The following is a 24315-nucleotide window of genomic DNA, read 5'->3' as shown; positions in this document are numbered from 1 at the left end:
TTGATCTTAAGGGCATTATGCTAAGTGGAAAAAAAAAAAGCCAATTTGAAAATGTTTCCTTTTGTGTGGTTTCGCTTACATAAAATTCTCAAAATGATAAAACTACAGAGTAAAGATTAATGACTTTCAGAGGTGGCAGAGAGGGGGTCAAGTATGACTATAATGGGGCTAGTAATGGAATAGCTCTGCATCTTGCTTGCAATAGTAGCCACATGAAACTACACACGAGATAAAACAGCACAGAGCAACACAACCAGTGTGCTGGTGTCACCTTCCCAGTTTTGATGTTGTCCTCTAGCTATGTAAAAGGTAAGTGTTGGAGGAAATGGTAAAGGATGCACAAGAACCTCTTGTACTATCTTTAAACTTCCTGCGAATCTATCATTGCTCCCAATAAAAATGTTTCCTTACTAATATCATTGATTTGTTAAACATAATCATGTAAAATATGAAATTTTTGTATCCTCTTTGGACATTTCCAAATTCTTAATACTCTAGAATCCTCTAAAACTGACTCTACATGACCGACATCAGTGCCCCCTCATCACACACCCATCGGTGCATGCGCGCGCGCGCACACACACACACACACACACACACACACACACGCATGCACATTCATGCTTCTTAGTGGTGGCTTCTCCCATGGCCCTTACAGTTGTCTCTGCCACCTTTGCATCTGCATCATTGGTTGCCAATCTCTGATGTATATAAACACTTTGTGGGTTTTCTTTACCTGTCTTGACCTCCCTCTATGGGAAATGCTTCCAGAGGAGGCAAAGTGAAGTCGCTCAGTTGTGTCCAACTCTTCGCAGCCCCATGGACTGTAGCCTGCCAGGCTTCTCCATCCATGGAATTTGCCAGGCAAGGATACTGGAGTGGGTTGCCATTTTCTTCTCCATGGGATATTCCTGACCAAGGGATTGAACCTGGATCTCGTGCACTGCAGGCAGACTCTTTACCATCTGAGCCACCAGGGAAGCCAAAACCTGGAGATTTTCCAAATCAGGCAATAGTCTTGTTTTCCTTCCTGTTATGTAACTGAGGTCTGCAAAGAGTTGAAGGAAGGAGACCGCTTTGCCATAATTTAGCCATAACTAAGTAGACTCCAGGAGTTGGTGGTGGAAAGGGAGGCCTAGTGTGATGTGATTCATGGAGTCCCAAAGAGTCGGACATGACTGAGCGACTGAACTGAACTGAACTGAACTGAAGTTACCCCAACTTTCCCTTAATAACTCTGCTTCCTGTTTACCACCTTCCTTATTTTCTTTATTCCCTCCATCCTACATCTGTGAATAAAAGAGTACTAGGAAAGTTTTTTTTGTTTTTTTTCCCCCAAATCTTTAAACAAGGAACCTTACTACCTCCATAAATCCATGTTTATAAGTGGGAGTTATTTTTAGTTACAAATAGTCTGAAATGGGTATTACTTCCTTCTTTACCTAGTACTTCCTATAAAACACACCCTTAACAAGATCTCCTTTGTGGTTTAGAGTATGCGTACATCTCATTTTCATGAACTCCTATCATTACGTTATTTTTTTCAAGAATGTGGAATCAAATTCTTCCAGAAAATTAACATTTTATTTTTCACATCTATTTCATCATCCTAGTTATAGTAACCTTAGGTCTGATAATTTTTCTTGTATCATAAAAACATAATAATAATAATCAAAATATTGTATTACCCTGGGTTGATTTGCAAGCAGAGTCTGTGATGAAGGTTTGCATGCAGATAGTTTACTACAGAAGTGATTGCAAAGAGAAGGAAAGAGGGGCGAAGGGCTTAAAACAGAAAACATGGGAAAGACAGGACAAGAGCCCATTAAGTTGGCCACTGTTACAGATGAGTGAGGGCTTCCCAGTTGATGCTCGTGGTAAGAACCCACATGCAATGCAGGAGACATAAGAGATGCGCGTTTGATCCGTGGGTCAGGAAGATTCCCTGGAGGAGGAAATGGCAACCCACTCTATCCAGTATTCTTGCCTGGAGAATTCCATTGGACAGAGGAGCCAGGCAGGCTATAGCCCATGGGGTTGCAAAGAGTCAGACACGACTGAGGCAACTTAGCACACACAGATGAGTGGTGCTCTCTTGCTCTGGGACTTCCAGAATTGCTCTGAGACTTCCCAAGAAGCCTTATGAAATGTGTCAGAACTGTGTTCTAGACAATGAAAAAGGAAGCCCTTATTCATGGCGTCCACTGGCCTCTGATGGCGCCATGGGTTGTACATGTCTGAGTGCCAAACAGGTACGGGTTTCAGAGAAGCCCAGAACAAAGATCAAGAGAGAAAAGATTTAAAGCCCAAAAGTGAGCTTCTGTTAGGCAGTGGAAACAGAGCAGAGCTCGGTTATTGCCCAGTGACTAGAAATAGAACCAGCAGGATTTGAAGTGCAACTCAAGATGTATGCAACACAATTATCAAACTTAAAACTTCTATAACTTAATACAGAGTGACTAACTGCCCAGTGGAATAACTATATTTCTTTCTATTAACTCCATCAGTGATATTTTAATATCTCCTTATTGTTTCTGTATCTTCAATTTGCCCAGAGATGTCTCTGAAGATTTAAGAGTGAAAATAAATTTTAATGGTTGGGGTAACAGCCCAAGTGTGTTATATTGGATTTCCAGCTGCATTTTAAGAGGGAAATATTAAAATGTGAAAGAATTACAAATGGGGGAAATTCACACTTGAGTTGTTTTTACATCTATGTTTTGATAAATTCTTATGTGCTGAAGTCATTTCATACATGGTTTTACTTATAAGAAATAAGTGGGGACAGGGCTTCCCAGGCGGCTCAGTGGTAAAGAATCTGCCTGCAATGTAGGAGGTGCAGTTTTGATCCCTGGGTCAGGAAGATCCCCTGGAGAAGGAAAAAGCAACCCACTCCAGTATTCATGCCTGGGAAATCCTATAGACAAAAGAGCCTGGTGGGCCATAGTCCATGGGGTCATAAAAGAGTTAGACACAACCTTGAGAGTAAATAACAAGGGGGGAAAACAGAAGTTTCTTAAAAATTACTGAATGTTATTTCTTCAATAATCACACTTATAGAAGCATAATGAACCCTTAATTTATAGAATTTACATAAATACTACATTAATTAGATCATTAATAGATTGACTAATTAGATTGCAACCAATCCATCCTAAAGGAGATCAGTCCTGGGTGTTCATTGGAAGGACTGATGTTGAAGCTGAAACTCCCATACTTTGGTCACCTGATGCGAAGAGCTGACTCATTTGAAAAGACCCTGATGCTAGGAAAGATTGAGGGCAGGAGGAGAAGGGGGCGACAGAGGATGAGATGGTTGGATGGCATCACCAACACAATGGACATGGGTTTGGGTGGACTCCAGGAGTTGGTGATGGACAGGGAGGCCTGGTGTGCTGCAGTTCATGGGGTCACAAAGAGTCAGACACGACTGAGTGACTGAATGGAAATGAATTAGATTAAATTATAGCATATTAAATATTCCCTTAGGAATGGCCAGCTTATTGAGTACTTATCATGTCTCAAGAATTGTTCTAGGATACATTAATTCATCTGGCCCTTACAATATCTCTAAAGTAGGTACCATAGAGCTTTCATTTCAAAGATAACCTAACTGAAACCCAAAGAGCTTGAGTAATTTGCCCAAGGTCACACACTACTAAGTAAAGAACAAAATACTAGTGTAGTGTAATTAATATCTTCAGTGTTTTTTAAGTTTATGAAAGTTTAGAATAGATGCATGTGGGGACCACATGATCAAAATAAAGGCTGGACTCTCTCTCCAATGATTAAGATGATCCAAATGAGAATATGTCAATAAAGACATCACCCATCTCACTGCAGGACACCAGCAACTTTGTCAAATCTGTATTTTGCTTGCAAATGTTCACTCCAATATAGAAGAGAGAAAAATAATATACTGGGACAAATAATGAAAAAAAGTGATAGAACAGACAGGCACACTGGCATTCTTTCAATTTACTTACAAACCAGTTTCACAAAGTAAAAAATTAAGGCATCATTCAGTTTGAGGGTTTGAGTTATAACAACTAATTGTTAACTGATTAGAAATATAATGTAAATTGCTACACTAGTTTGCATTGAAGATGCTGCTAAGAATTTTTCAAAGGCATAGCTGCGTTTCCATATGATAGGTTCTGATCATCTCCAGGTGCTTTCCCGTATAAAGTCACACCCTTCTCTGATACAGTTCAGGATATCAGTCATTGACTAGTTTATAAAATAATTCAGTTGTTGTGGTTAAATCAAATATTCAAAGAGTTTCTGTGGAAGTTTAGAAAAGTCTTGTATGTCTTGTCCGTTTTCTCTATAACTTCTGACTCCTTATAAAAGTCTGAATGATCTGCCTGTGTTATAGATATTAATACACACCTTCAGATAAGCTCATGTAAGAATTCCTTTTTTCTAATTTGAAAAGATACATGTGTTCCCATAGAAGCACTATTTACAATAGACAATATGAGGAAAAAACCTAAACATCCATCAAGAGATGAATGGATAAAGAAGACATTGTATAGTTAAACACTGGAATTATTAGCCAGTCATAAAAAAAGAATGACATAATTTAATTTGGATGCACTGAAATAAATAAAGAAACAATGAAAAAAAAGAATAAAATTATGAAACACAGATGGATCTGCATGCTAAGTCACTTCAGAGGGGCCAACTCTTTTCCACCCTATGGACCATAGCTGGCCAGGCTCTCCTGACAATGGGATTCTCTAAGCAAGAATACTGAAGTGGGCTGCCATGCCCTCCTCCAAGGGATCACCCTGACCAGAGATCAAACTCACATCTCTTATGTCTCTTGCATTGTCAGGCAAGTTCTTTGCCACCAGCACCACCTGGGAAGACCCCAAAGTAATTTGGACAAAGACAAATGTCATATGGTATCACTTACATGTGGAATCTTTTAAAAATGATACTAATAAACTTATTTACAAAAAAGAAATAGACTCACAGGTGTAGAAAACAAAATGGATGGTTATCAAAGCAGAAGGGTAGTAGGTAGGGGAGATAAATTAGGAGTTTGGGATTAACATATAGACAATAATATAGATAGATAGATAGATAGATAGATAGATAGATATAATAGATGAACAAGGACTGATTGTATAGCACAGGGAACTATATTCAACATCTTGTAAAAAACTATAATGAAAAAGAATATGAAAAAGAATACACACACACACACATATATTTGCTATACCCTGAAACTAACACAACATTGTGAATTAACTATGCTTGTATAAAAACAAACAAACAAAAAAAAAACAAAAACAAAAAAAATTCAGGTATTTTCCACAGACTAAAATGAAAAGGGCAAATTTCTGAACTTCTTTTAGAAAGGTGAAAGCTTCATATGCTCTGCAGTCTGCATGAAATTCACTATGTCGGAAGTGAATAGTGATTAGGTCTAGTTTGAAATTCCACATCAAATTCATGAAGTTTTACTTTAAATCCACTTGGGTGAAAGAAATAATGTCCTTAATACCTCTCCCCCACCAACCTCTCTCTCTCTTTACTCCTCCCTTCCTCCCAGTGTTCAGCCTATTCTCATTCAGCTTCCTCTTCATCATGCACCTCTCACTGTGCCTGACACACAGAGAATAACTGCAGCTTAGAACTCCAACTATCCACCCCTCCACGATCATTACACAAATATTTATCAACAAGTGCCTGGTCCATCACAGTCAGTGCTCTTTTTACCATTGAGAAGGCATCATTGAACACAAGAGATTACCACCCACCACCCCCACAAAAAAAGATTAACTAAAACCTTACACTATACAATAAATATTGGAAAGAGAAATTTTTTGAGAAAATTCAGTATCAAAATAAGAAATAATATTCTCTGAAAATGGAGAGAGTATCCTAGAAGATTTTATTAGATCATAAAAACTTCAAGAACTTTTATTTGATATATTATTAATTTAAATTTCAAAATCTTAAAAAGCAACACATTCAGATGGTTTATAACTTTATATCAGTTTAGTTTTGCCCTGCATTTCTTTTACATTGGGTAAGATTAAGAAATCTTTTTTTTCCTTTATTTTTATTAGTTGGAGGCTAATTACTTTACAATATTGTAGTGGTTTTTGCCATACATTGACATGAATCAGCCATGGATTTACATGTGTCCCCCATCCTGAACTCCCCTTCCATGTCCCTCCCCATCCCATCCCTCTGGGTCATCCCAGTGCACCAGCCCTGAGCACTTGTCTCATTCATCCAACCTGGACTGGCGATCTGTTTCACATTTGATAAAATACATTTCTCAATGCTATTCCCTCAGATCATCCCACCCTCACTTTCTCTCATAGAGTCCAAAAGTCTGTTCTGTACATCTGCATCTCTTTTTCTGTCTTGCATATAGTATTATCATTACCACCTTTCTAAATTCCATATATATGCGTTAGTATACTGTATTGGTGTTTATCTTTTTGGCTTACTTCACTCTGTATAACGGGTTCCAGTTTCATCCATCTCATTAGAACTGATTCAAATGTATTCTTTTTAATGGCTGGATAATATTCCATTGTGTATATGTACCACAGCTTTCATATCCATTCATCTGCTGATGGGCATCTAGGTTGCTTCCATGTCCTGGCTATAATAAACAGTGCTGTGATGAGCATTGGGGTACACGTGTCTCTTTCTGTTCTGGTTTCCTCGGTGTGTATGCCCAGGAGTGTGATTGCTGGGTCATATGGCAGTTCTATGTCCAGTTTTTTAAGGAGTCTCCACACTGTTCTCCATAGTGGCTGTACTAGTTTGCTTTCCCACCAACAGTGTAAGAGGGTTCCCTTTTATCCACACCCTCTCCAGCATTTATTGCTTGTAGACTTTTGAATAGCAGCCATTATGACTGGCATGTAATGGTACCTCACTGTGGTTTTGATTTGCATTTCTCTGATAATGAGTGATGTTGAGCATCTTTTCATGTGTTTGTTAGCCATCTGTATGTCTTCTCTGGAGAAATATCTGTTTAGATCTTTGGCCCATTTTTTGCTTGGGTCATTTATTTTTCTGGAATTGAACTACAGGGGTTGCTTGTGTATTTTTGAGATTAATCCTTTGTCTGTTGCTTCATTTGCTATTATTTTCTCCCATTCTGAAGGCTCTCTTTTCACCTTACTTATAGTTTCCTTTGTTGTGCAGAAGCTTTTAAGTTTAGTTAGGTCCCATTTGTTTATTTTTGCTTTTATTTCCAATATTCTGGGAGGTGGGTCATAGAGGATCTTGCTGTGATTTATGTCAGAGAGTGTTTTTCCTATGTTCTCCTCTAGGAGTTTTATAGTTTCTGGTCTTACATTTAGATCTTCAATCCATTTAGAGTTTATTTTTGTGTATGGTGTTAGAAAGTGTTCTAGTTTCATTCTTTTACTAGTGGTTGACCAGCTTTCCCAGCACCACTTGCCAAAGAGGTTGTCTTTTCTCCACTGTATATTCTTGCCTCCTTTGTCAAAGATAAGGTGTCCATAGGTATGTGGATTTATCTCTGGGCTTTCTGTTTTGTTCATTGATCTATATTTCTGTCTTTGTGCCAGTACCATACTGTCTTGATGACTGTGACTTTGTAGTAGAGCCTGAAGTCACACAGGTTTATTCCTCCAGTTCCTTTCTTCTTTCTCAAGATTGCTTTGGCTATTTGAGGTTTTGTGTATTTCCATAGAAATTGTGAAATTGTTCTAGTTCTGTGAAAAATACCGTTGGTAGCTTGATAGGGATTGCATATGAATCTATAGATTGCTTTGGGTAGTATAGTCATTTTCACAATATTGATTCTTTCAATCCATGAACACGGTATATTTCTCCATCTATTTGTGTCCTCTTTGATTTCTTTCATCAGTGTTTTATAGTTTTCTATGTATAGGTCTTTTGTTTCTTTAGGTAGATATACTCCTAAGTATTTTATTCTTTTTGTTGCAATGGTGAATGGTATTATTTCCTTAATTTCTCTTTCTGTTTTCTCATTGTTAGTGTATAGGAATGCAAGGGATTTCTGTGTGTTAATTTTATATCCTGCAAATTTACTATATTCATTGCTTAGTCCTAGTAATTTTCTGGTAGAGTCTTTAGGGTTTTCTATGTAGAGGATCATGTCATCTGCAAACAGCAAGAGTTTCACTTCTTCTTTTCCTATCTGGATTCCTTTTATTTCTTTTTCTGCTCTGATTGCTGTGGCCAAAACTTCCAAAACTATGTTGAATAGTAGTGGTGAGAGTGGGCACCCTTGTCTTGTTCCCGACTTGAGGGGAAATGCTTTCATTTTTTCACCATTGAGGGTGATGCTTGCTGTGGGTTTGTCATATATAGCTTTTATTATATTGAGGTATGTTCCTTCTATTCCTGCTTTCTGGAGAGTTTTTTTAATCATAAATGTATGTTGAATTTTGTCAAAGACTTTTTTCTGCATCTATTGAGATAATCATATGTTTTTTATCTTTCAATTTGTTAATGTGGTGTATTACATTGATTGACCTGCAGATATTAAAGAATCCTTGCATTCCTGGGATAAAGCGCACTTGGTCATGATGTATGATCTTTTTAATATGTTGTTGGATTCTGTTTGCTAGAATTTTGTTAAGGATTTTTGCATCTATGTTCATCAGTGATACTGGCCTGTAGTTTTCTTTCCATCTTTGTCTGGTTTTGGTATTAGGGTGATGGTGGCCTCATAGAATGAGTTTGGAAGTTTATCTTCTTCTGCAATTTTCTGGAAGAGTTTGAGTAAGATAGGTGCTAGCTCTTCTCTAAATTTTTGGTAGAATTCAGCTGTGAAGCCATCTGGTCCTGGGCTTTTGTTTGTTGGAAGATTTCTGATTACAGTTTCGATTCCCATGCTTGTGATGGGTCTTTTAAGATCTTCTATTTCTTCCTGGTTCGTTTTGGAAAGTAATACTTTTCTAAGCATTTGTCCATTTCTTCCAAGTTGTCCATTTTATTGGCATATAGCTGCTGGTAGTAGTCTCATGATCCTTTGTATTTCTGTGTTGTCTGTTGTGATCTCTCCATTTTCATTTCTAATTTTGTTGATCTGGTTTTTCTCTCTTTGTTTCTTGATGAGTCTGGCTAATGGTTTGTCAATTTCATTTATCTTTTTGAAGAACCAGCTTTTAGTTTAGTTGATTTTTGCTATGGTCTCTTTTGTTTCTTTTGCATTTATTTCTGCCCTAATTTTTAAGATTTCTTTCCTTCTACTAACCCTGGGATTCTTCATTTCTTCCTCCTCTAGCTGCGTTAGGTGTAGAGTTAGGTTATTTATTTGACTTTTTTCTTGTTTCTTGAGGTGAGCCTGTATTGCTATGAACCTTCCCCTTTTACAGTGTCCCAGAGGTTTTGGGTTGTTGTGTTTTCATTTTCATTCGTTTCTATGCATATTTTGATTTCTTTTTTGATTTCTTCTATGATTTGTTGGTTATTCAGAAGCGTGTTATTTAGCCTCCATATGTTTGAATTTCTAATAGTTTTTTTCCTGTTATTGAGATCTAATCTTACTGCATCATGGTCAGAAAAGATGACTGGAATGATTTCAATTTTTTTGAATTTACCAAGGCTAGATTTATAGTCCAGGATGTGATCTATTCTGGAGAAAGTTCCGTGTGCACTTGAGAAGAAGGTGAAATTGATTGTTTTGGGGTGAAATGTCCTATAGATATCAATTAGGTCTAGCTGGTCCATTGTGTCATTTAAAGTTTGTGTTTCCTTGTTCATTTTCTGTTTAGTTGATCTATCCATAGCTGCGAGTGGGGGTATTAAAGTCTCCCACTATTATTGTGTTATTGTTAATTTCCCCTTTCATACTTATTAGCATTTGCCTTACATATTGCGGTGCTCCTATGTTGGGTCCATATATATTTGTAATTGTTATATCTTCTTCTTGGATTGATCCTTTGATCATTATGTAGTGTCCTGCTTTGTCTCTTTTCACAGCCTTTATTTTATAGTCTATTTTATCTGATACGAGTATTGTGACTCCTGCTTTCTTTTTATCTTCATTTGCATGAAATATTTTTTTCCAGCCCTTCACTCTCAGTCTGTATGTGTCCCTTGTTTTGAGGTGGGTCTCTTGTAGACAGTATATGTCAGGGTCTTGCTTTTGTATCCATTCAGCCAGTCTTTGTCTTTTGGTTGGGGCGTTCAACCCATTTACATTTAAGGTAATTATTGATAAGTGTGGTCCCATTGCCATTTACTTTGTTCTTTTGGGTTCGCATTTATACAACCTTTCTGTGTTTCCTATCTAGAGAAGATCCTTAGCATTTGTTGAAGAGCTGGTTTGGTGGTGCTGAATTCTCTCAGCTTTTGCTTGTCTGTAAAGCTTTTGAATTCTCCTTCATATCTGAATGAGATCCTTGCTGGGTACAGTAATCTGGGTTGTAGGTTATTCTCTTTCATTATTTTAAGTATGTCCTGCCATTCCCTTCTGGCCTGAAGAGTTTCTATTGAAAGATCAGCTGTTATCCTTATGGGAATCCCCTTGTGTGTTATTCATTGTTTTTCCCTTGCTGCTTTTAATATCTTTTCTTTGTGTTTGATCTGTGTTAATTTGATTAATATGTGTCTTGGGATGTTTCGCCTTGGGTTTACCCTGTTTGGGACTCGCTGGGTTTCTTGAACTTGTGTGACTCTTTCCTTTCCCACTTTGGGGAAGTTTTCAGCTATTATCTCCTCGAGTATTTTCTCATGGTCTTTCTTTTTATATCTTCTTCTTCTGGGACTCCTATGATTTGAATATTGGGGTGTTTCACATTGTCCCAGAGGTCCCTGAGGTTGTCTTCATTTCTTTTGATTCTTTTTTCTTTTTTCCTCTCTGCTTCATTTATTTCTCTCATTTTATCTTCTACCTCACTTACCCTACCTTCTGCCTCCATTATTCTACTGTTGGTTCCCTCCAGAGTGTTTTTGATCTCATTTATTACATTATTCATCTTTAATTGACTCTTTTTTATTTCTTCTAGGTCCTTGTTAAACATCTCTTGCATCTTCTCAATCGTTGTCTCCAGGCTATTTATCTGTAATTCCATTTTGTTTTCAAGATTTTGGATCATTTTTATTATCATTATTCTAAATTCTTTTTCAGGTAGATTCCCTATCTCCTCCTCTTTTGTTTGGCTTGGTGGGTATTTTTCATGTTCCTTTACCTGCTGGGTATTTTGCTGCCTTTTCATCTTATTTAGATTGCTGTATTTGGGGTGGCCTTTCTGTATCTGGTAGTCCATGGTTCCTTTTTATAGTGGAGGTTTCTCCCAGTGGGTGGGGTTGGACGATTAGCTTGTCAAGGTTTCCTGGTTAGAGAAGCTTGTGTTGGTGTTCTGGTGGGTGGAGTTGGGTTTCTTCTCTCTGGAGTGCAATGGAGTGTCCAATAGTGAGTTTTGAGATGGATCTATGGGTTTGGTGTGGCTTTGGGCAGCCTGTATGTTGACGCTCAGGGCTATGTTCCTGGGTTGCTGGAGAATGTGCATGGTATATCTTGCTCTGGGACTTATTGGCTCTTGGGTGGTGGTTGGTTTCAGTGTAGGTATGGAGGCTTTTGGATGATCTCTTATTAATTAATGTTGCCTGTATTCAGGAGTTCTCTGGTTTTCTCATGTTTTGGGCTTAAGCCTCCTGCCTCCAGATTTCAGTCTTTCTGTTTCATTAGCCTCAAGACTTCTCCATCCTTACAGCATCGATAATAAAACTTCTATGTTAATGGTGAAAAGATTCTCCACAGTGAGGGACACCCTGAGAGGTTCACAGAGTTACATGAAGAATGGGAGAGGTGGGTAAGAGATAGAGATAAGCAGGAGGAGAAAACGGGTGACTCAAGAGGAGAGAGACAGATTTAGGCAGTACTCTGTTTCCTAAGTGTTCTCTGTGGCCCAGAACACCCACAGAGATTCACAGAATTGGATTGAGAAGAGGAGGAGGGGAGGAAATAGAGGTGATCTGGGCGAGGAAAAGGAGAGTCAAAATGGGGAGAGAGTAATCAAACCAGTAATCACACTCCTGAGTAACAATGGGTACTGAAGATTGGATTCTTAAATGTCCAAAATTAATATCAAATACTGAAAAACAAAGATTAAAAATCTAGAGTAGAGGTTAGACTCTTAAAAACACAATATTAAAAAAAAATTTAAGAAATATATATGAAGTTTGCTTTAAAAATAGGGTCCTTTTTTTTTTTGCAAGGTTATAGTGGGTTATAAAAATGAAAATTAAGGAGTAATAGAGGATTTTTTAAAAAAAGAAAAAAATTTTTTAATTAAAAAAATAATAATAGTAGTGAAAATATATCTAGGAATTTCTCTGGAGCTGTTGCAGGCAGTATGGGTTCAGTTCAGTTTCAGATAGTTCCTTTTTCCAGCTTATACTTCTCAGTATCTATAGGCCCCTTCCAGTGTAGTCGGTGTTAACTACAGGGATTTTAATCTGTTGCACCTGTCACTTCTGAAGCGGTTCCCTTTGTTTATTTGGCTTCTGTTTGCAGGTCTCTTCAGTGTCTAATTTCTGCCCTGACACAAGGGGGCGGAGGTGGTCTCTGGTTTAGGTTCGCTTGTTCAATGGTGCTGTGGGGAGGGAGGGGCGCTGCAGACAAATGTCACTGGCCCATGTAGGGAGCACTCGCAGTGTTCTGGCCACACTGCGTTTGCCCCCGCTCACGGCGTGTGTGCTTCACCCATCTACACTGCTCAGGCTCCAGGTTGCTCTCCAGGGAGCGGGCCCTGAGTTGCGTGCACTTCCCAGGCCTAAGCCGCTCAGGTTCAGGTTTTCCAGTACTCCACAAAGACGCAGACTCGGTTGGGCCTGCGTTTTGTGCCTTCCCCATCGGAGCAGCTCAAACAACCAGAAGCTTGACGAGCACACTTTCCCCAGGTGCAGTGCGCCTTATCCCCTCCCCATTCCTGCCTCAGTTTCCGGGAGCCAGTCCGGCGCGCCTTGTGTCTCTTCTGGGAGTTGATCTCTGACTGTGACCCTCCTGGGGAATGTCAACCATCCAGAATCTCAGGAAGTCTTTGGTTAGAAATGGGAAGCCTGTTTGCAGTTTGGTAGGGGATGCCGTCTCTGGGGCCGAGTTTGCCTCTTTCCAGCTCTGGCTGGTGGCCAGCCTCCCCTCTACCTCCAGTGGGGGATGGGCCAGTCTGCAACCAGCTAGCTCTTCTCTGTCATTGCTCAGTCTTTTGTTCTGTGAAGGGGCCCGCTGTGCCTTAGTTTAGGGCTTTTTGCAGGTTGATTTTCTCTCTCTCTCTCTTGCTATCCCACAGCTTAAATTGTTATCTCACGTTAGCTCCCTCCGATTGCCTTCAGGGCATTTGGGCCCGGTCCTTACCCTAAGCAATGCCGCCCGCTCCTCTCCGTTCAGCCCCCACTCGCTGGTGGCAAGCATCTGGGGTACTTTTCTGCTGGGAGTTGCTTTTAGGCATGTAATCTGTGGGTTTTATTTCTTTTTCCTCCCAGTTAGGTTGCCCTCCGAGATTTAAAATCTTCCCCCAGATCTGCCAGTGAGAAGTTTTCCTGTTGTTTGGAAACTTTCTCTATTAAGTCTCCCTTCCTGGGATGGATCTCTGTCCCTAACTCTTTTGTCTCTCTTTTTATCTTTTATATTTTGTCCTACCTCCTTTCAAAGACAACGGGCTGCTTTTCTGGGTGCCTGATGTCCTCGCTAGCAATCAGAAGTTGTTTTGTATAGTTTGCTCTGCGTTCAAAGGTTCTTTTGATGAATTTGTGGGGGAGAAAGTGGTCTCCTCGTCCTATTCCTCTGCCATCTTAGCTCCCTCCCTCAAGAAATCTTTTACTATATTGAAGTCATAAAGTTTATAACCTTTCCTTTCTAAGGTTATAAAATAATTCTCCATGGCCACTTACAGTTCTATTATAGGTCCATTTCTTAAAAAAAAAAAAATACATTTCAAGCCTTAATATATTTTAAATTTACCTTGGGGAAGAATGTGAGTATAGATTAAACTTTTTCTTCCAATTGGTTATTTAGTTGTCATAATATTAGCTACTGAATAAGCCATCTTTTCTACCTTGACTTGAGATGCACATCATTATCATATAAATTTAGGTTCATTTCTGATTTTTTTTTACTCTATTCCACTGAACATTTGTTATTCCTGTGACAGCAGCATGATATTTTAGATTTAAAATATTTAAATATTTACTAGAACTGGTCCTCCATTTATTAGAATAGAACTAGCCCACTTTTCAGACTGTATAGATTAGAAAACTGACATTTTTGTGAAGCTGAGGCTACCCACCCAGAGACATGCTGTACATTTCCATTTACATGAATCTTCTGAGTCTTAGGGGAATTTTAAATTTTTCTTCATTTGGATCTGGTACATATCTTGTGCATGTGCATGCTCAGTTGCCAAGTCATGTCTGACTCTTTCTGACCCCATGGACTCTAGCCCACCAGGCTCCTCTGTCCATGGGATTTCCCAGACAAGAACATTGGAGTGGGTTGCCATTTCATTCTCCAGGGCATCTTCCCCATATATGCTCTGTATCTTAAATTCATTCTTAAATACTATCTCTATTTTGTTGCAGCCAAAAATAGGGCCTTTTCTTCTATTAAATCTTCAAACTGGTTTATTTTCCTCATATGAGAAGAGTATTGATATTAATTGAATGCCCAGACAAGATATTGAATTGCTTTTATGTGTACAGAACTTTTTCAATTGACTTTTGAGTTTTCCAAGATTACAGTTTGATTATTTACAAACGCTTTTGAATTTCTGTACCTCTAATTTCTTTCTCCAGTACAACTGTGTTAGCTAGAATCCAAACAATAATGTAGGATATATATATTTATCTGGTTTATGACTTTATTAGGAATATTTCTGGTAATTCTCTTTAAAGTATGAAACTAGATTTCAGGTTGAGAAAGATACTTTGTATGTTAAGGAAATATCTATTTGTTCCTTTTTAAATAAAAATAAAGAAAAAGTGTTAAATTTTAATGTAGGTCCACTTAGCATACATAAATATGGTCATATTTTTCTCTTTAATCTTCTAATATAGTGTATTCTATTAATAGATTTTCTAATATTGAATTTATAGAACTAATCTTTACATTTTTAGAATAATCCTATCTCATCCAAGTGCACAGTCTCTTAACAGGCTACCAGATACTGTTGGTTAATTTGGGATTTTGCATCTCTAAACATAAATAAGTTGGTCTATAATTTCCATATTAGTGCAATCTTTGTCAGATTTTGCTCTTGAGAACTTTGGGAACTGTAAGTATTCAATAATGCAGTATCATTGTTATACACATCCACAGTTTAAGACTGCAACTGGTAAATGTCTTAGGTTTTCACTGCATTTCTTTATCCAATACAAGATTTTGTTAAATAAGACATATGAGAATATATGAGACAGTTTTTACTCCTTCCAAACTTTGTAGGGAATGTGCTTGAGATAGTTCATCAGAAGATTCAAACATCACCCAATCACTGTTTCCTTGATATAATTTTCATTCCTTTTTACCAGAACATTCATATTTTGTTTGGGTATTTGATTGTCTTTCAGTTATGGAGAAAATTTCTACAGACGCATTTCCTCTTACTATGCATTTTTCAGAAAAGCAAGAGACTATATGTATTTTTGGAACTGGAGATTTTGGAAGATCACTGGGACTTAAAATGCTCCAGTGTGGTTATTCTACTGTTTTTGGAAGTCGAACCCCCCGGATGTCCAGCCTGCTGCCCAATGGTGCAGAAGTCATGAGCTACTCTGATGCGGCCCAGAAATCTGACATTATAATCATAGCAATACACAGGGAACATTACGATTTTCTCACAGAATTAACTGAGGTTCTCAATGGGAAAATATTGGTCGACATCAGCAACAACCTCAAGATCAATCAGTATCCAGAGTCAAACGCAGAGTACCTTGCCCAGTTGGTGCCGGGAACTCACGTGGTAAAAGCATTTAACACCATCTCAGCCTGGGCTCTCCAGTCAGGGGCACTGGATGCAAGTCGGCAGGTAAGATTACAAGATAGATCTACACTTCATCTTTAAAAAGTAAATGTCTTAATATGCACCTACCTCAAAGATTCCAAAACATAATTCCAAAAGAAAATATTTTATTTTGCTAATATATGCCATGAATAGCTTTCTGAGGTTTGACGAAGTAGGGTAACCAATTGTAATGATTTATTTCCCATTATCTATACCCTGAGCTTTTAGCTTGATAGAACCCAATGGCGTCAACCTCTAGAGGCCTCCTGTCAGTCCTAGAAAATAACACTGCTAAATTGTTGATGGATATCCTTTCCACTCCCGTTACTTTGTATGAAATGGGTTCCATTTATTCATCAAGATTAAAAGCAATCCGTAAGTGATATGGCACCCACAAAAACAGAAGAGAACTCAAGTTGTCTGCACTGCAGAAAACCAAGTCTAATCGTATCAATGTGCTATGCCTAAAGCCACTCTCAACTTAAAATCCTGGTACTTAACTATCCAACGTACATGTGCAAGTCTAAACCATTATCTCATTAAATATGTTCACTCTACAGCCTTATTTCAGAAGAAGTTAACTACTATATAACACCGTCCTCCATTAATAAAGAAAGAATAAATACAAAATTACTTATTTTAACCCAGGTGTTGATCTGTGGAAATGACAGCAAAGCCAAGCAAAGAGTGATGGATGTCGTTCGTAGTCTTGGACTTACTCCATTGGATAAAGGATCTCTCGTGGCAGCCAATGAAATTGAAAACTACCCGCTACAACTATTTCCAATGTGGAAGTTCCCCTTCTATTTGTCTGCTGTTCTGTGTGTCTTCTTCTTTTTCTACTGTGTAATAAGAGAAGTAATCTACCCTTATGTTCATGAAAAAAGAGACAGGACATTCCGTCTGCCTATTTCTATTCCAAATCGTGTCTTTCCAATAGTAGCACTCATACTGCTCGCCTTGGTTTACCTCCCTGGTGTTATTGCTGCCATTCTGCAGCTGTACCGAGGTACAAAATACCGCCGATTCCCAGACTGGCTTGACCACTGGATGCTTTGCAGAAAACAGCTTGGCTTGATAGCACTGGGATTTGCCTTCCTTCATGTCCTCTACACACTTGTGATCCCTATTCGTTATTATGTACGATGGACATTGAACAACAGAACCGTTACCCAGGTAAATCTCTACTCACTTGTATTCTCCTATTTTTAAACCAAAGAGCAATCTTGTTACATCACATTCCATTTCATAATTATAGAAAATCACTCTTCTAAACATCTTTATTTTTTTAAGCAGCTACAATTAGACAGTCATGTTTGTCATGGGGAGTTTATTGTTTTACTTTGGTTTTTTAACAAATCCTGTCGAAATCTCATATAATTATTGAAGAGTCAAAGTTAGATTCCCAGGTTCACTTGGATCCATATCTGTATTCTCAGGATTCACTGGTACATAGATGTGAGAGCTCTTGAGTTACTTCAATAAATGCAAGTCAAAATTTAAAGTTTCTATTTTTATGTATGCTACTTTCTTTTGGAAGTCAAAACCAACCATCTTATAAGTGAAGGGGCTTCATGTCCAAACATGAATCAGAGGAATGTAAACAAATTTACAAAAGGGTGTTTATAACTCCATTAATGTTTGTCTTGTGGGATGCCATCCTCAATGACTAGAAAACTAAACAATTCTGAGCAAATGTCAAAAACTATATTCTGCACAGTCAAAATATTCAGAGAAAATCAGCTCAGAGAGTCTTAAAGCAGTCCCAGAGAAAGTCTTATACATCAGTTCTGGTTTGGAAATAATTGGTTTTGATCAATCCTACTGCAGTCTCAAAGTTTATTAGTCAATAATTCATTGATGGTGTGTCTGTGGGATTTCTCTACATTATTTCCATAACAAATACATTGCATGTCCTTGGGTAATACTCATGTTACAGGGGCCAGATTTCTCTCAAGATGTGTTACAACAGACCTGAAGCTACATTACAAAAAAAAAAAACAAAAAACAAAAACCAGAAAAGAACTCAAACTTCATGTGTGTGAATAATCAGCATATAAAGCAGGAAAACAGAACCCTGATGTAATCATTTGAGAACATCAATTTTTGCTTGGGGAACAAGAAGCCATATGGTAAAGAAGGTTTAAGTAAATGTTTATTTTGTTTTAGGATTTACAGGGTCAATTAAAATTCTCTATACAATTTCTGGAGTCAACCATCATAGTAAAGTCCTAATAGAACCAATTACTTTTTCTATCAAAAAGTATATCTAGGTGTATTTTTCTAAGTGTAATTATTTTCATTGACTCTTCAGAAATGTTATACAACTTGCATTGAGCAAAGAAACGATGCAGAGGTATTTTTTCATCACCTTAAAAGTTTGGGAAATTTGTAAAAAATGAAATTTTAAAAAATTGCTTCTAACTATTTTAGGCAATAACCAAGAAAGAAAATCCATTTAGTACCACTACCTCCTGGCTCAGTGATTCATATGTTGCTTTGGGAATGCTCGGATTTTTCCTGTTTGTCCTCTTGGGAATCACTTCCTTGCCATCAGTTAGCAACACAGTCAACTGGAGAGAGTTCCGATTTGTCCAGGTAAAAGGACTTCATGATTTAATCTACTTTTTAGTGCAAAATGATTCTGAGTTTACAAATATTCTGATTTTTCTCATACCCGCATAAATTTTCATTTTGCTCCATCAGTTCCCTAGCAATCACATAAAAATAGCAACTGAAACAAGTTCAGATTATAAACACTAAACTCTGGAATCCAAAGGCAGATTCCATAATGGTTTGATTTCCTAGCAGGACAAGATTCCTGACCACTCCCAGAGACACAGCTAAGAGTACAGAGTGAAAAACATCAACTACTATTGAACCCTGTGTATGGAGATATACTAGGCTCAAGGTGGAAAGAAACCCAAACACAAAATATCTATTTCTGATAATCAACTTTAGAATAGGGACTTATGGGTATAAAACTTTCTATGCTAGCCTGTCATCATACCAGATTCAGTGCTGGTCTGTAAGATGGAGAATCAGTGTTTAGACACATCAACCACCAGATATGTCATTAAAGGCAGTTAGTAACTAATCTTGTAGACCAGAGGTCTTCAAAGTGTGGCACCTGGACCACCAGCAGCAGCAGTATTGCCTGGGATCATGTTAGACACAAATCCTCATGCCCCACCCCTACCAAACTGAATCAGAAACTCTGGAGGTATTGAGGCAGGAGTTAGATGGGCCCCAGGTTGAACAATTTCTCCCCTGTGGATGAAAACCCCATAATAGGAGAAGCTCCATAAAAGCAGGATGATGGAGGAGGCTGTGCCCTGCCCAGATACCAAATTAGAAAAAAACACACATTCCTCATTCTTGAAGTTAAGGAGACCTCCCCGATGACACATGCACAGAAAGGCTCCTTGGAGGTAAAAAAGGGAGGGGGTGACACCTCATAGTAAGTGCTGTCAACTACCCATGAGCCTCTTCACTATTCACTAGACTCCATCTTGGCCAAGATATGAGCTTCCACACATGAAAGGATCCTGAGATATACCAAATATGGCCTCAGGACCAACCAAATATTAGCCAAAGGAAACCCAGAAGAAATGACTCATAAAAGTAATTCAAACTGCCACGAAAGGGTGACTCAGCAACTCTCTCTCTGAGCCTACCCATGTGTCTACCCACACATACTATATACTCTTTTCCTCCCAATTAACACTGCTTGCTTCAATACTTTCTGTCTTTGTGGGAATTCTTTTCTGCAAAACCAAAGAGTCAGGGTCTTGTCACTGACCACTGGTCTAGTGGCTAGGATTTGGTGCCTTTACCGCCTCTACCTGTCCTCAGTCTCTGGCTGGGAACTGAAGCCCAGCTTCAAGTCACTGTAGGCTGAGGTCATCTGAGATCATCCAAGATCAGTAAGGCCCAGTGGTTGGTTTGTTTTCACAAGCCCTCTGGGTGATTCTGAGGCATATTCCTTGAGAACTAGTATAATAGAATAGACCATTAGTAACAGAAGTCAGAATTGCACTTTATAAAATTGTTTGAATTCAAAAATCTTACAGTTTCTCCCAGGGACCAAATGCAGTCAATACTTTCTCATGTTTATACCTTTATTATACCTTTATTTATTATTAAGACAGAAGTAAACATTGGGCTTTGTATGTAGGCCTAAACAAACAATCAACAAAAAATAAAGTTTGCTAACTGCTGTTTACTGCGATATAATTCAGCTAGTATCTGTCAGCAACATACATTAATGTGGTATTTCTTGAAGACATACTGTGTTCTGTTCATCTCTGGCCTCCAGAAAAGATGGTCCAGAAAAGAGTGCTACCCTTGAAAAAGAAGGTACATTACTTATTCAAATGCAAAAGAATCTATTCCTGGGAACATTTCTCATCCAGTTAGGTTAAGATGAAACCACCAGGCCATTTGTACACAGTCTTTTCTTTTTTTTTTTAATGATACAATGATCATCTAGAAGGAGAGTTAATGTTTTTTCAGTTCTTGGCAGTGTTCTAAATACTACAGTTTTCAAAGGTTTGTGGCTTTGACGAATACCCTTCACTGACTCACAGTATTTCACGTGAAAATGTAAACATTGTTAATGTACATGTTTTTGTTTCTTGTTTATAGTCCAAACTGGGTTATTTGACCCTGATCTTGTGCACAGCCCACACCTTGGTGTATGGTGGGAAGCGATTCCTCAACCCTTCGAATCTTGTGTGGTATCTCCCTTCAGCCTATGTGATTGCGCTGATCATCCCTTGCACAGTGCTGGTGATCAAGTTCATCCTCATCCTGCCATGTATAGACAAGACCCTTATGCGGATCCGCCAGGGTTGGGAAAGGAACCCAAAATACTCAGAATCAGCATTGAATGGAAAAACAGATATTTAAAGCAAAGTTCAATTCACCTGGACTTCTTAACTATGGTGTTATATGTTTAGAGAAGAAGAATTAGTGCAGTGAAGAAAGTATTTTTCTCCCACCATGGGCTGAAGTTTGTGAACAAAGGAAGAAATCATGCCTGACTTTGAGAAATGGGACACCATTTTAATCTCAGGTCATGTTGAGTCACTGCTGGTCTCCGCCTCTCCTTTTACTGGAGGTGGGGGACTGAATCGCCATTAGCTTTGTGGTTTCACAATAAGAAGCTTCTTTGCTGTGGGCAACACACATGACCTAATGTCTTGCAAAATCCAGGGGAAGTACATGCAGTTTCCTTCTCTGGTTCAAGGGCTAAGTAGAGTGAAAGAGAAAATACTAAGATGGTGGCTGCTGATAAGGGCTTTATTAGATTGGTCTGAAAAAGAGGGCCAAGGAAGCAAAAGGAATGAGATTTTTATTCTGGTTTTTGGAAGTGCAGGTGATTATAAATATTGCCATGGTAAATTCTGTAGTTACGTGTGCTTTTTGATATTTTTTTTACCAACCTGGATAGGTAGTATGGGGAATTATTTTATAAAACAATAAAAATTTCACAATAGATTAGAAATAATCATGGACTGGATATATGCAAACTTATACAGTTGTCATAAGATCATTCCTCCACAAAGGAATAAGTATAAAAAAGATTGAGTTAAAAATGAGGAATATCCACTTGGATTTTCTCAATGTACCATAAGTGAAGAAGAGTTGATAAAAGCCCTTGTGCAAAAAGTTTAAAAAAAAAATTAAATAAATTTTATAAAGTTTGTACTACATCAGGTTTACTATTATTTAGGTTTTGTGCTATGCTTTGTAAATAACATATTCCAAATTTGTTCAGTATTAATCATCTATGAAATGACTTGCTAGTGTAAAAAAGTAGCTTCTATAATTTGTCATAGTTTGTTATAAATTTAAGCAGTGAAATGAAATGAAGAATGAAAGTGTAAATTGGACCAAAACACAGATGAGAGAGAATTTTGAAGTCTTAGGCAGGAGAGGTGTGAGCAGCAGTTTGTAATAGGAGACCTGGTTCTTTCTCAAGTCCTAGCTGGAAGGCAGGATGCTTCTCTATGCTTTTTTGTGACAATGATGCCATTTCCAAGATGACCTTCAGCAGGATTAGCCTTCCTGGCTCATATATGGAGCTGACAGGAGCCTTATGTATGACCTTTCCACAAGCCGAAATAACCAAAAGGCTTTGGATTTAACAATTTTCTGCCTGCCTCACACAGGCCATTTCTTTTACTTTTTACTTTCACTATCATATATTCTATATGACATTATATAAAATGATTACAATATATTAAAACATCACCCATAATCCAGAATATTTTTCTATAAAACTTTTTGAAAATAGTTCTACCTATACTGTATATTCAATTGTGTATCCTTCCTTTTTCACTTAATATACTGTGGCTTTGTTTGCTTACTCACATGCTGTATGTATTGAATCAGTGGCTTCATGATATTACATCAAATATGCATTTATTTTATCACTGCTCTAATTCAACATTTAAGTTATATCCATTTTTTACTAAAACAACATTTCAGAGGCTACCTTAGCACTTATAACTTTAGTGTGTATTTTAAGTTACTTCTTCAGAATATTTGTGAAGAATTGTGATTAAAAATTAAAAAACATTGAATGTAATTGCCAAATTATTTCTGAAGTTAATACCATTGGCACCATATGAAGATGTTGGTTGCATTATACCCTTCAGTTCAGTTCAGTTCAGTTGCTCAGTCATGTCTGACTCTTTGTGACCCCATGGACTGCAGCATGCCAGGCTTCCCTGTCCATCACCAACTCCCAGAGTTTACTCAAACCCATGCCCAACGAGACAGTGATGCCATCCAACCATCTTATCCTTTGTTGTCCCCTTCTCCTCCCGCCTTCAATCTTTCCCATTATACCCTTACAGATTTCGTTTGTTTGTTTAATTTCAGCTAGTGTTAATGAGAAGACATCCAGAACACTTGTTCCATTAATTTATCCTTGATCTACTCAAGGATTCAGAAAAGCTTGAGACTTTGAGCAGAGCTGTGCTGTGTGGTGAAGACCCCAGGGCATCAGTGAGAAAGACAGGGCAACTGTCACTACTCATTCATTCTACTTTATGCAAAATACCCAAGTGTTCTAGGGTTGGCCACTGCCTTTTGGATAGAGAATTGTTTATCTAAAAGGTTAAGTACTATCTAGCCTAATCTAAAGGAAATGTTTGGGGTTAACCATGTGCCTTTTTTGGAAAAGAGTAATATTTTTACTGGCTATCTGGTTCATTACTAAGACTAGAAAATGCCACTCTTAGGTTAAATAAGGGACTTCCCAGGTGGCTCAATGGGTAAAGAATCTGCCTGCAGTGCAGGAGACATGAAAGATGTGGGTTCAGTCCCTGGGTCAGGAAGATCCCCTGGGATTTAACATGGCAACCCACTCCAGTTTTTTTTTTTTTTTTTTTTTTTTTTAAAAAAAAAAAAGCTTACCTACAGTAAAAAGGATTCTGCTTTTATAACCTAGTAAAAATGTTCTTCTTGGGTACTTCACCAAAGGCATCCAGGAAGCCAGACATTCCAGAGCACCCCTGGTGGTTTTGGCATCACAGTGCATTGGTGGGCATGACCCTCAGCCTCATCCACAAGGCTCCAAGCCCCACCAGCTGACCAGAGAAGTCAATTCCCTCCTTTCACCCCCTCCCAACATCCATTCCCAAGCCATCAAACCAATCTGCCCATCCTAACAGCTGATTCCCCATTTCCTTAAGGTGGAAAAGAATTTGAAACATATAGGTGTGTCGTGTGAACTATATTCCTTTTAACTGTTCCAAACTATTCTTCTACATTAAAAAAGTCAGACTAAACTTCCTCACTCTTCATACGTTTCCTGTATTCTAGAAACATTTTTATTATATGATAGACCTTTTATTTTTGTATATATTCCCCATGTTAAGGGATGACTGCATTTGGAAATGTGTACTCATTAAACATTGTTTTAAAAGTCTTTCTAGCTGTTTAATCATTCTGGTGTTGACTCATCTGCATTCCAAAGAAAGCGACTTGAAGGTTTTGGATCACAGTAGTTCTAGCATCTGGAACTAAAAATAGCTCCTTTCAGGGATAAGGAAAAGGAGAGGAAGTACAGGGGTTGGGAAGCACATTAGTGGATTTGCAGCTTCATGTGACACATGCCTACGCTTGGCACATGCCGTATTCCAACATCCTGCGTGTTTCAGTTTTTACCCTCAGAGAGGGAAAAAGCATTAGCAGGTCAAACAGGTAGGGGTCAAACTATCCCACACTGGACTTTTGTGGAAGGAAAAAAAAGGCCTTTCTTCCTTCTCTCGGGTGGACACCACCCAGACAGGGCAACTGCCTTAATGGGTAGACTGATTTCAAG

General features: G+C 38.2%; 1 protein-coding gene across 1 annotated transcript in view; it reads left to right on the top strand.

The window, feature by feature from the left end:
• The window catches only part of STEAP4 (STEAP4 metalloreductase), a 31893-nt gene extending 8004 nt beyond the window's left edge, over positions 1-23889 (top strand). Inside the window, exons 2-5 of the mRNA XM_065938899.1 lie at positions 15544-16001; positions 16626-17153; positions 18411-18575; positions 20625-23889. Of these exons, the coding sequence (XP_065794971.1) occupies positions 15546-16001; positions 16626-17153; positions 18411-18575; positions 20625-20888 (1413 nt within the window). The 5' untranslated portion in view covers positions 15544-15545 and the 3' untranslated portion in view covers positions 20889-23889. The remainder of the gene's footprint in view (positions 1-15543; positions 16002-16625; positions 17154-18410; positions 18576-20624) is intronic.
• Positions 23890-24315: the final 426 nt, after the last annotated feature.

This window comes from Muntiacus reevesi, chromosome 6 (genome assembly GCF_963930625.1).
Source record: "Muntiacus reevesi chromosome 6, mMunRee1.1, whole genome shotgun sequence".
Classification (NCBI taxonomy): Eukaryota; Metazoa; Chordata; class Mammalia; order Artiodactyla; family Cervidae; genus Muntiacus; species Muntiacus reevesi.
This window is presented reverse-complemented; position numbering and strand designations above follow the sequence as displayed.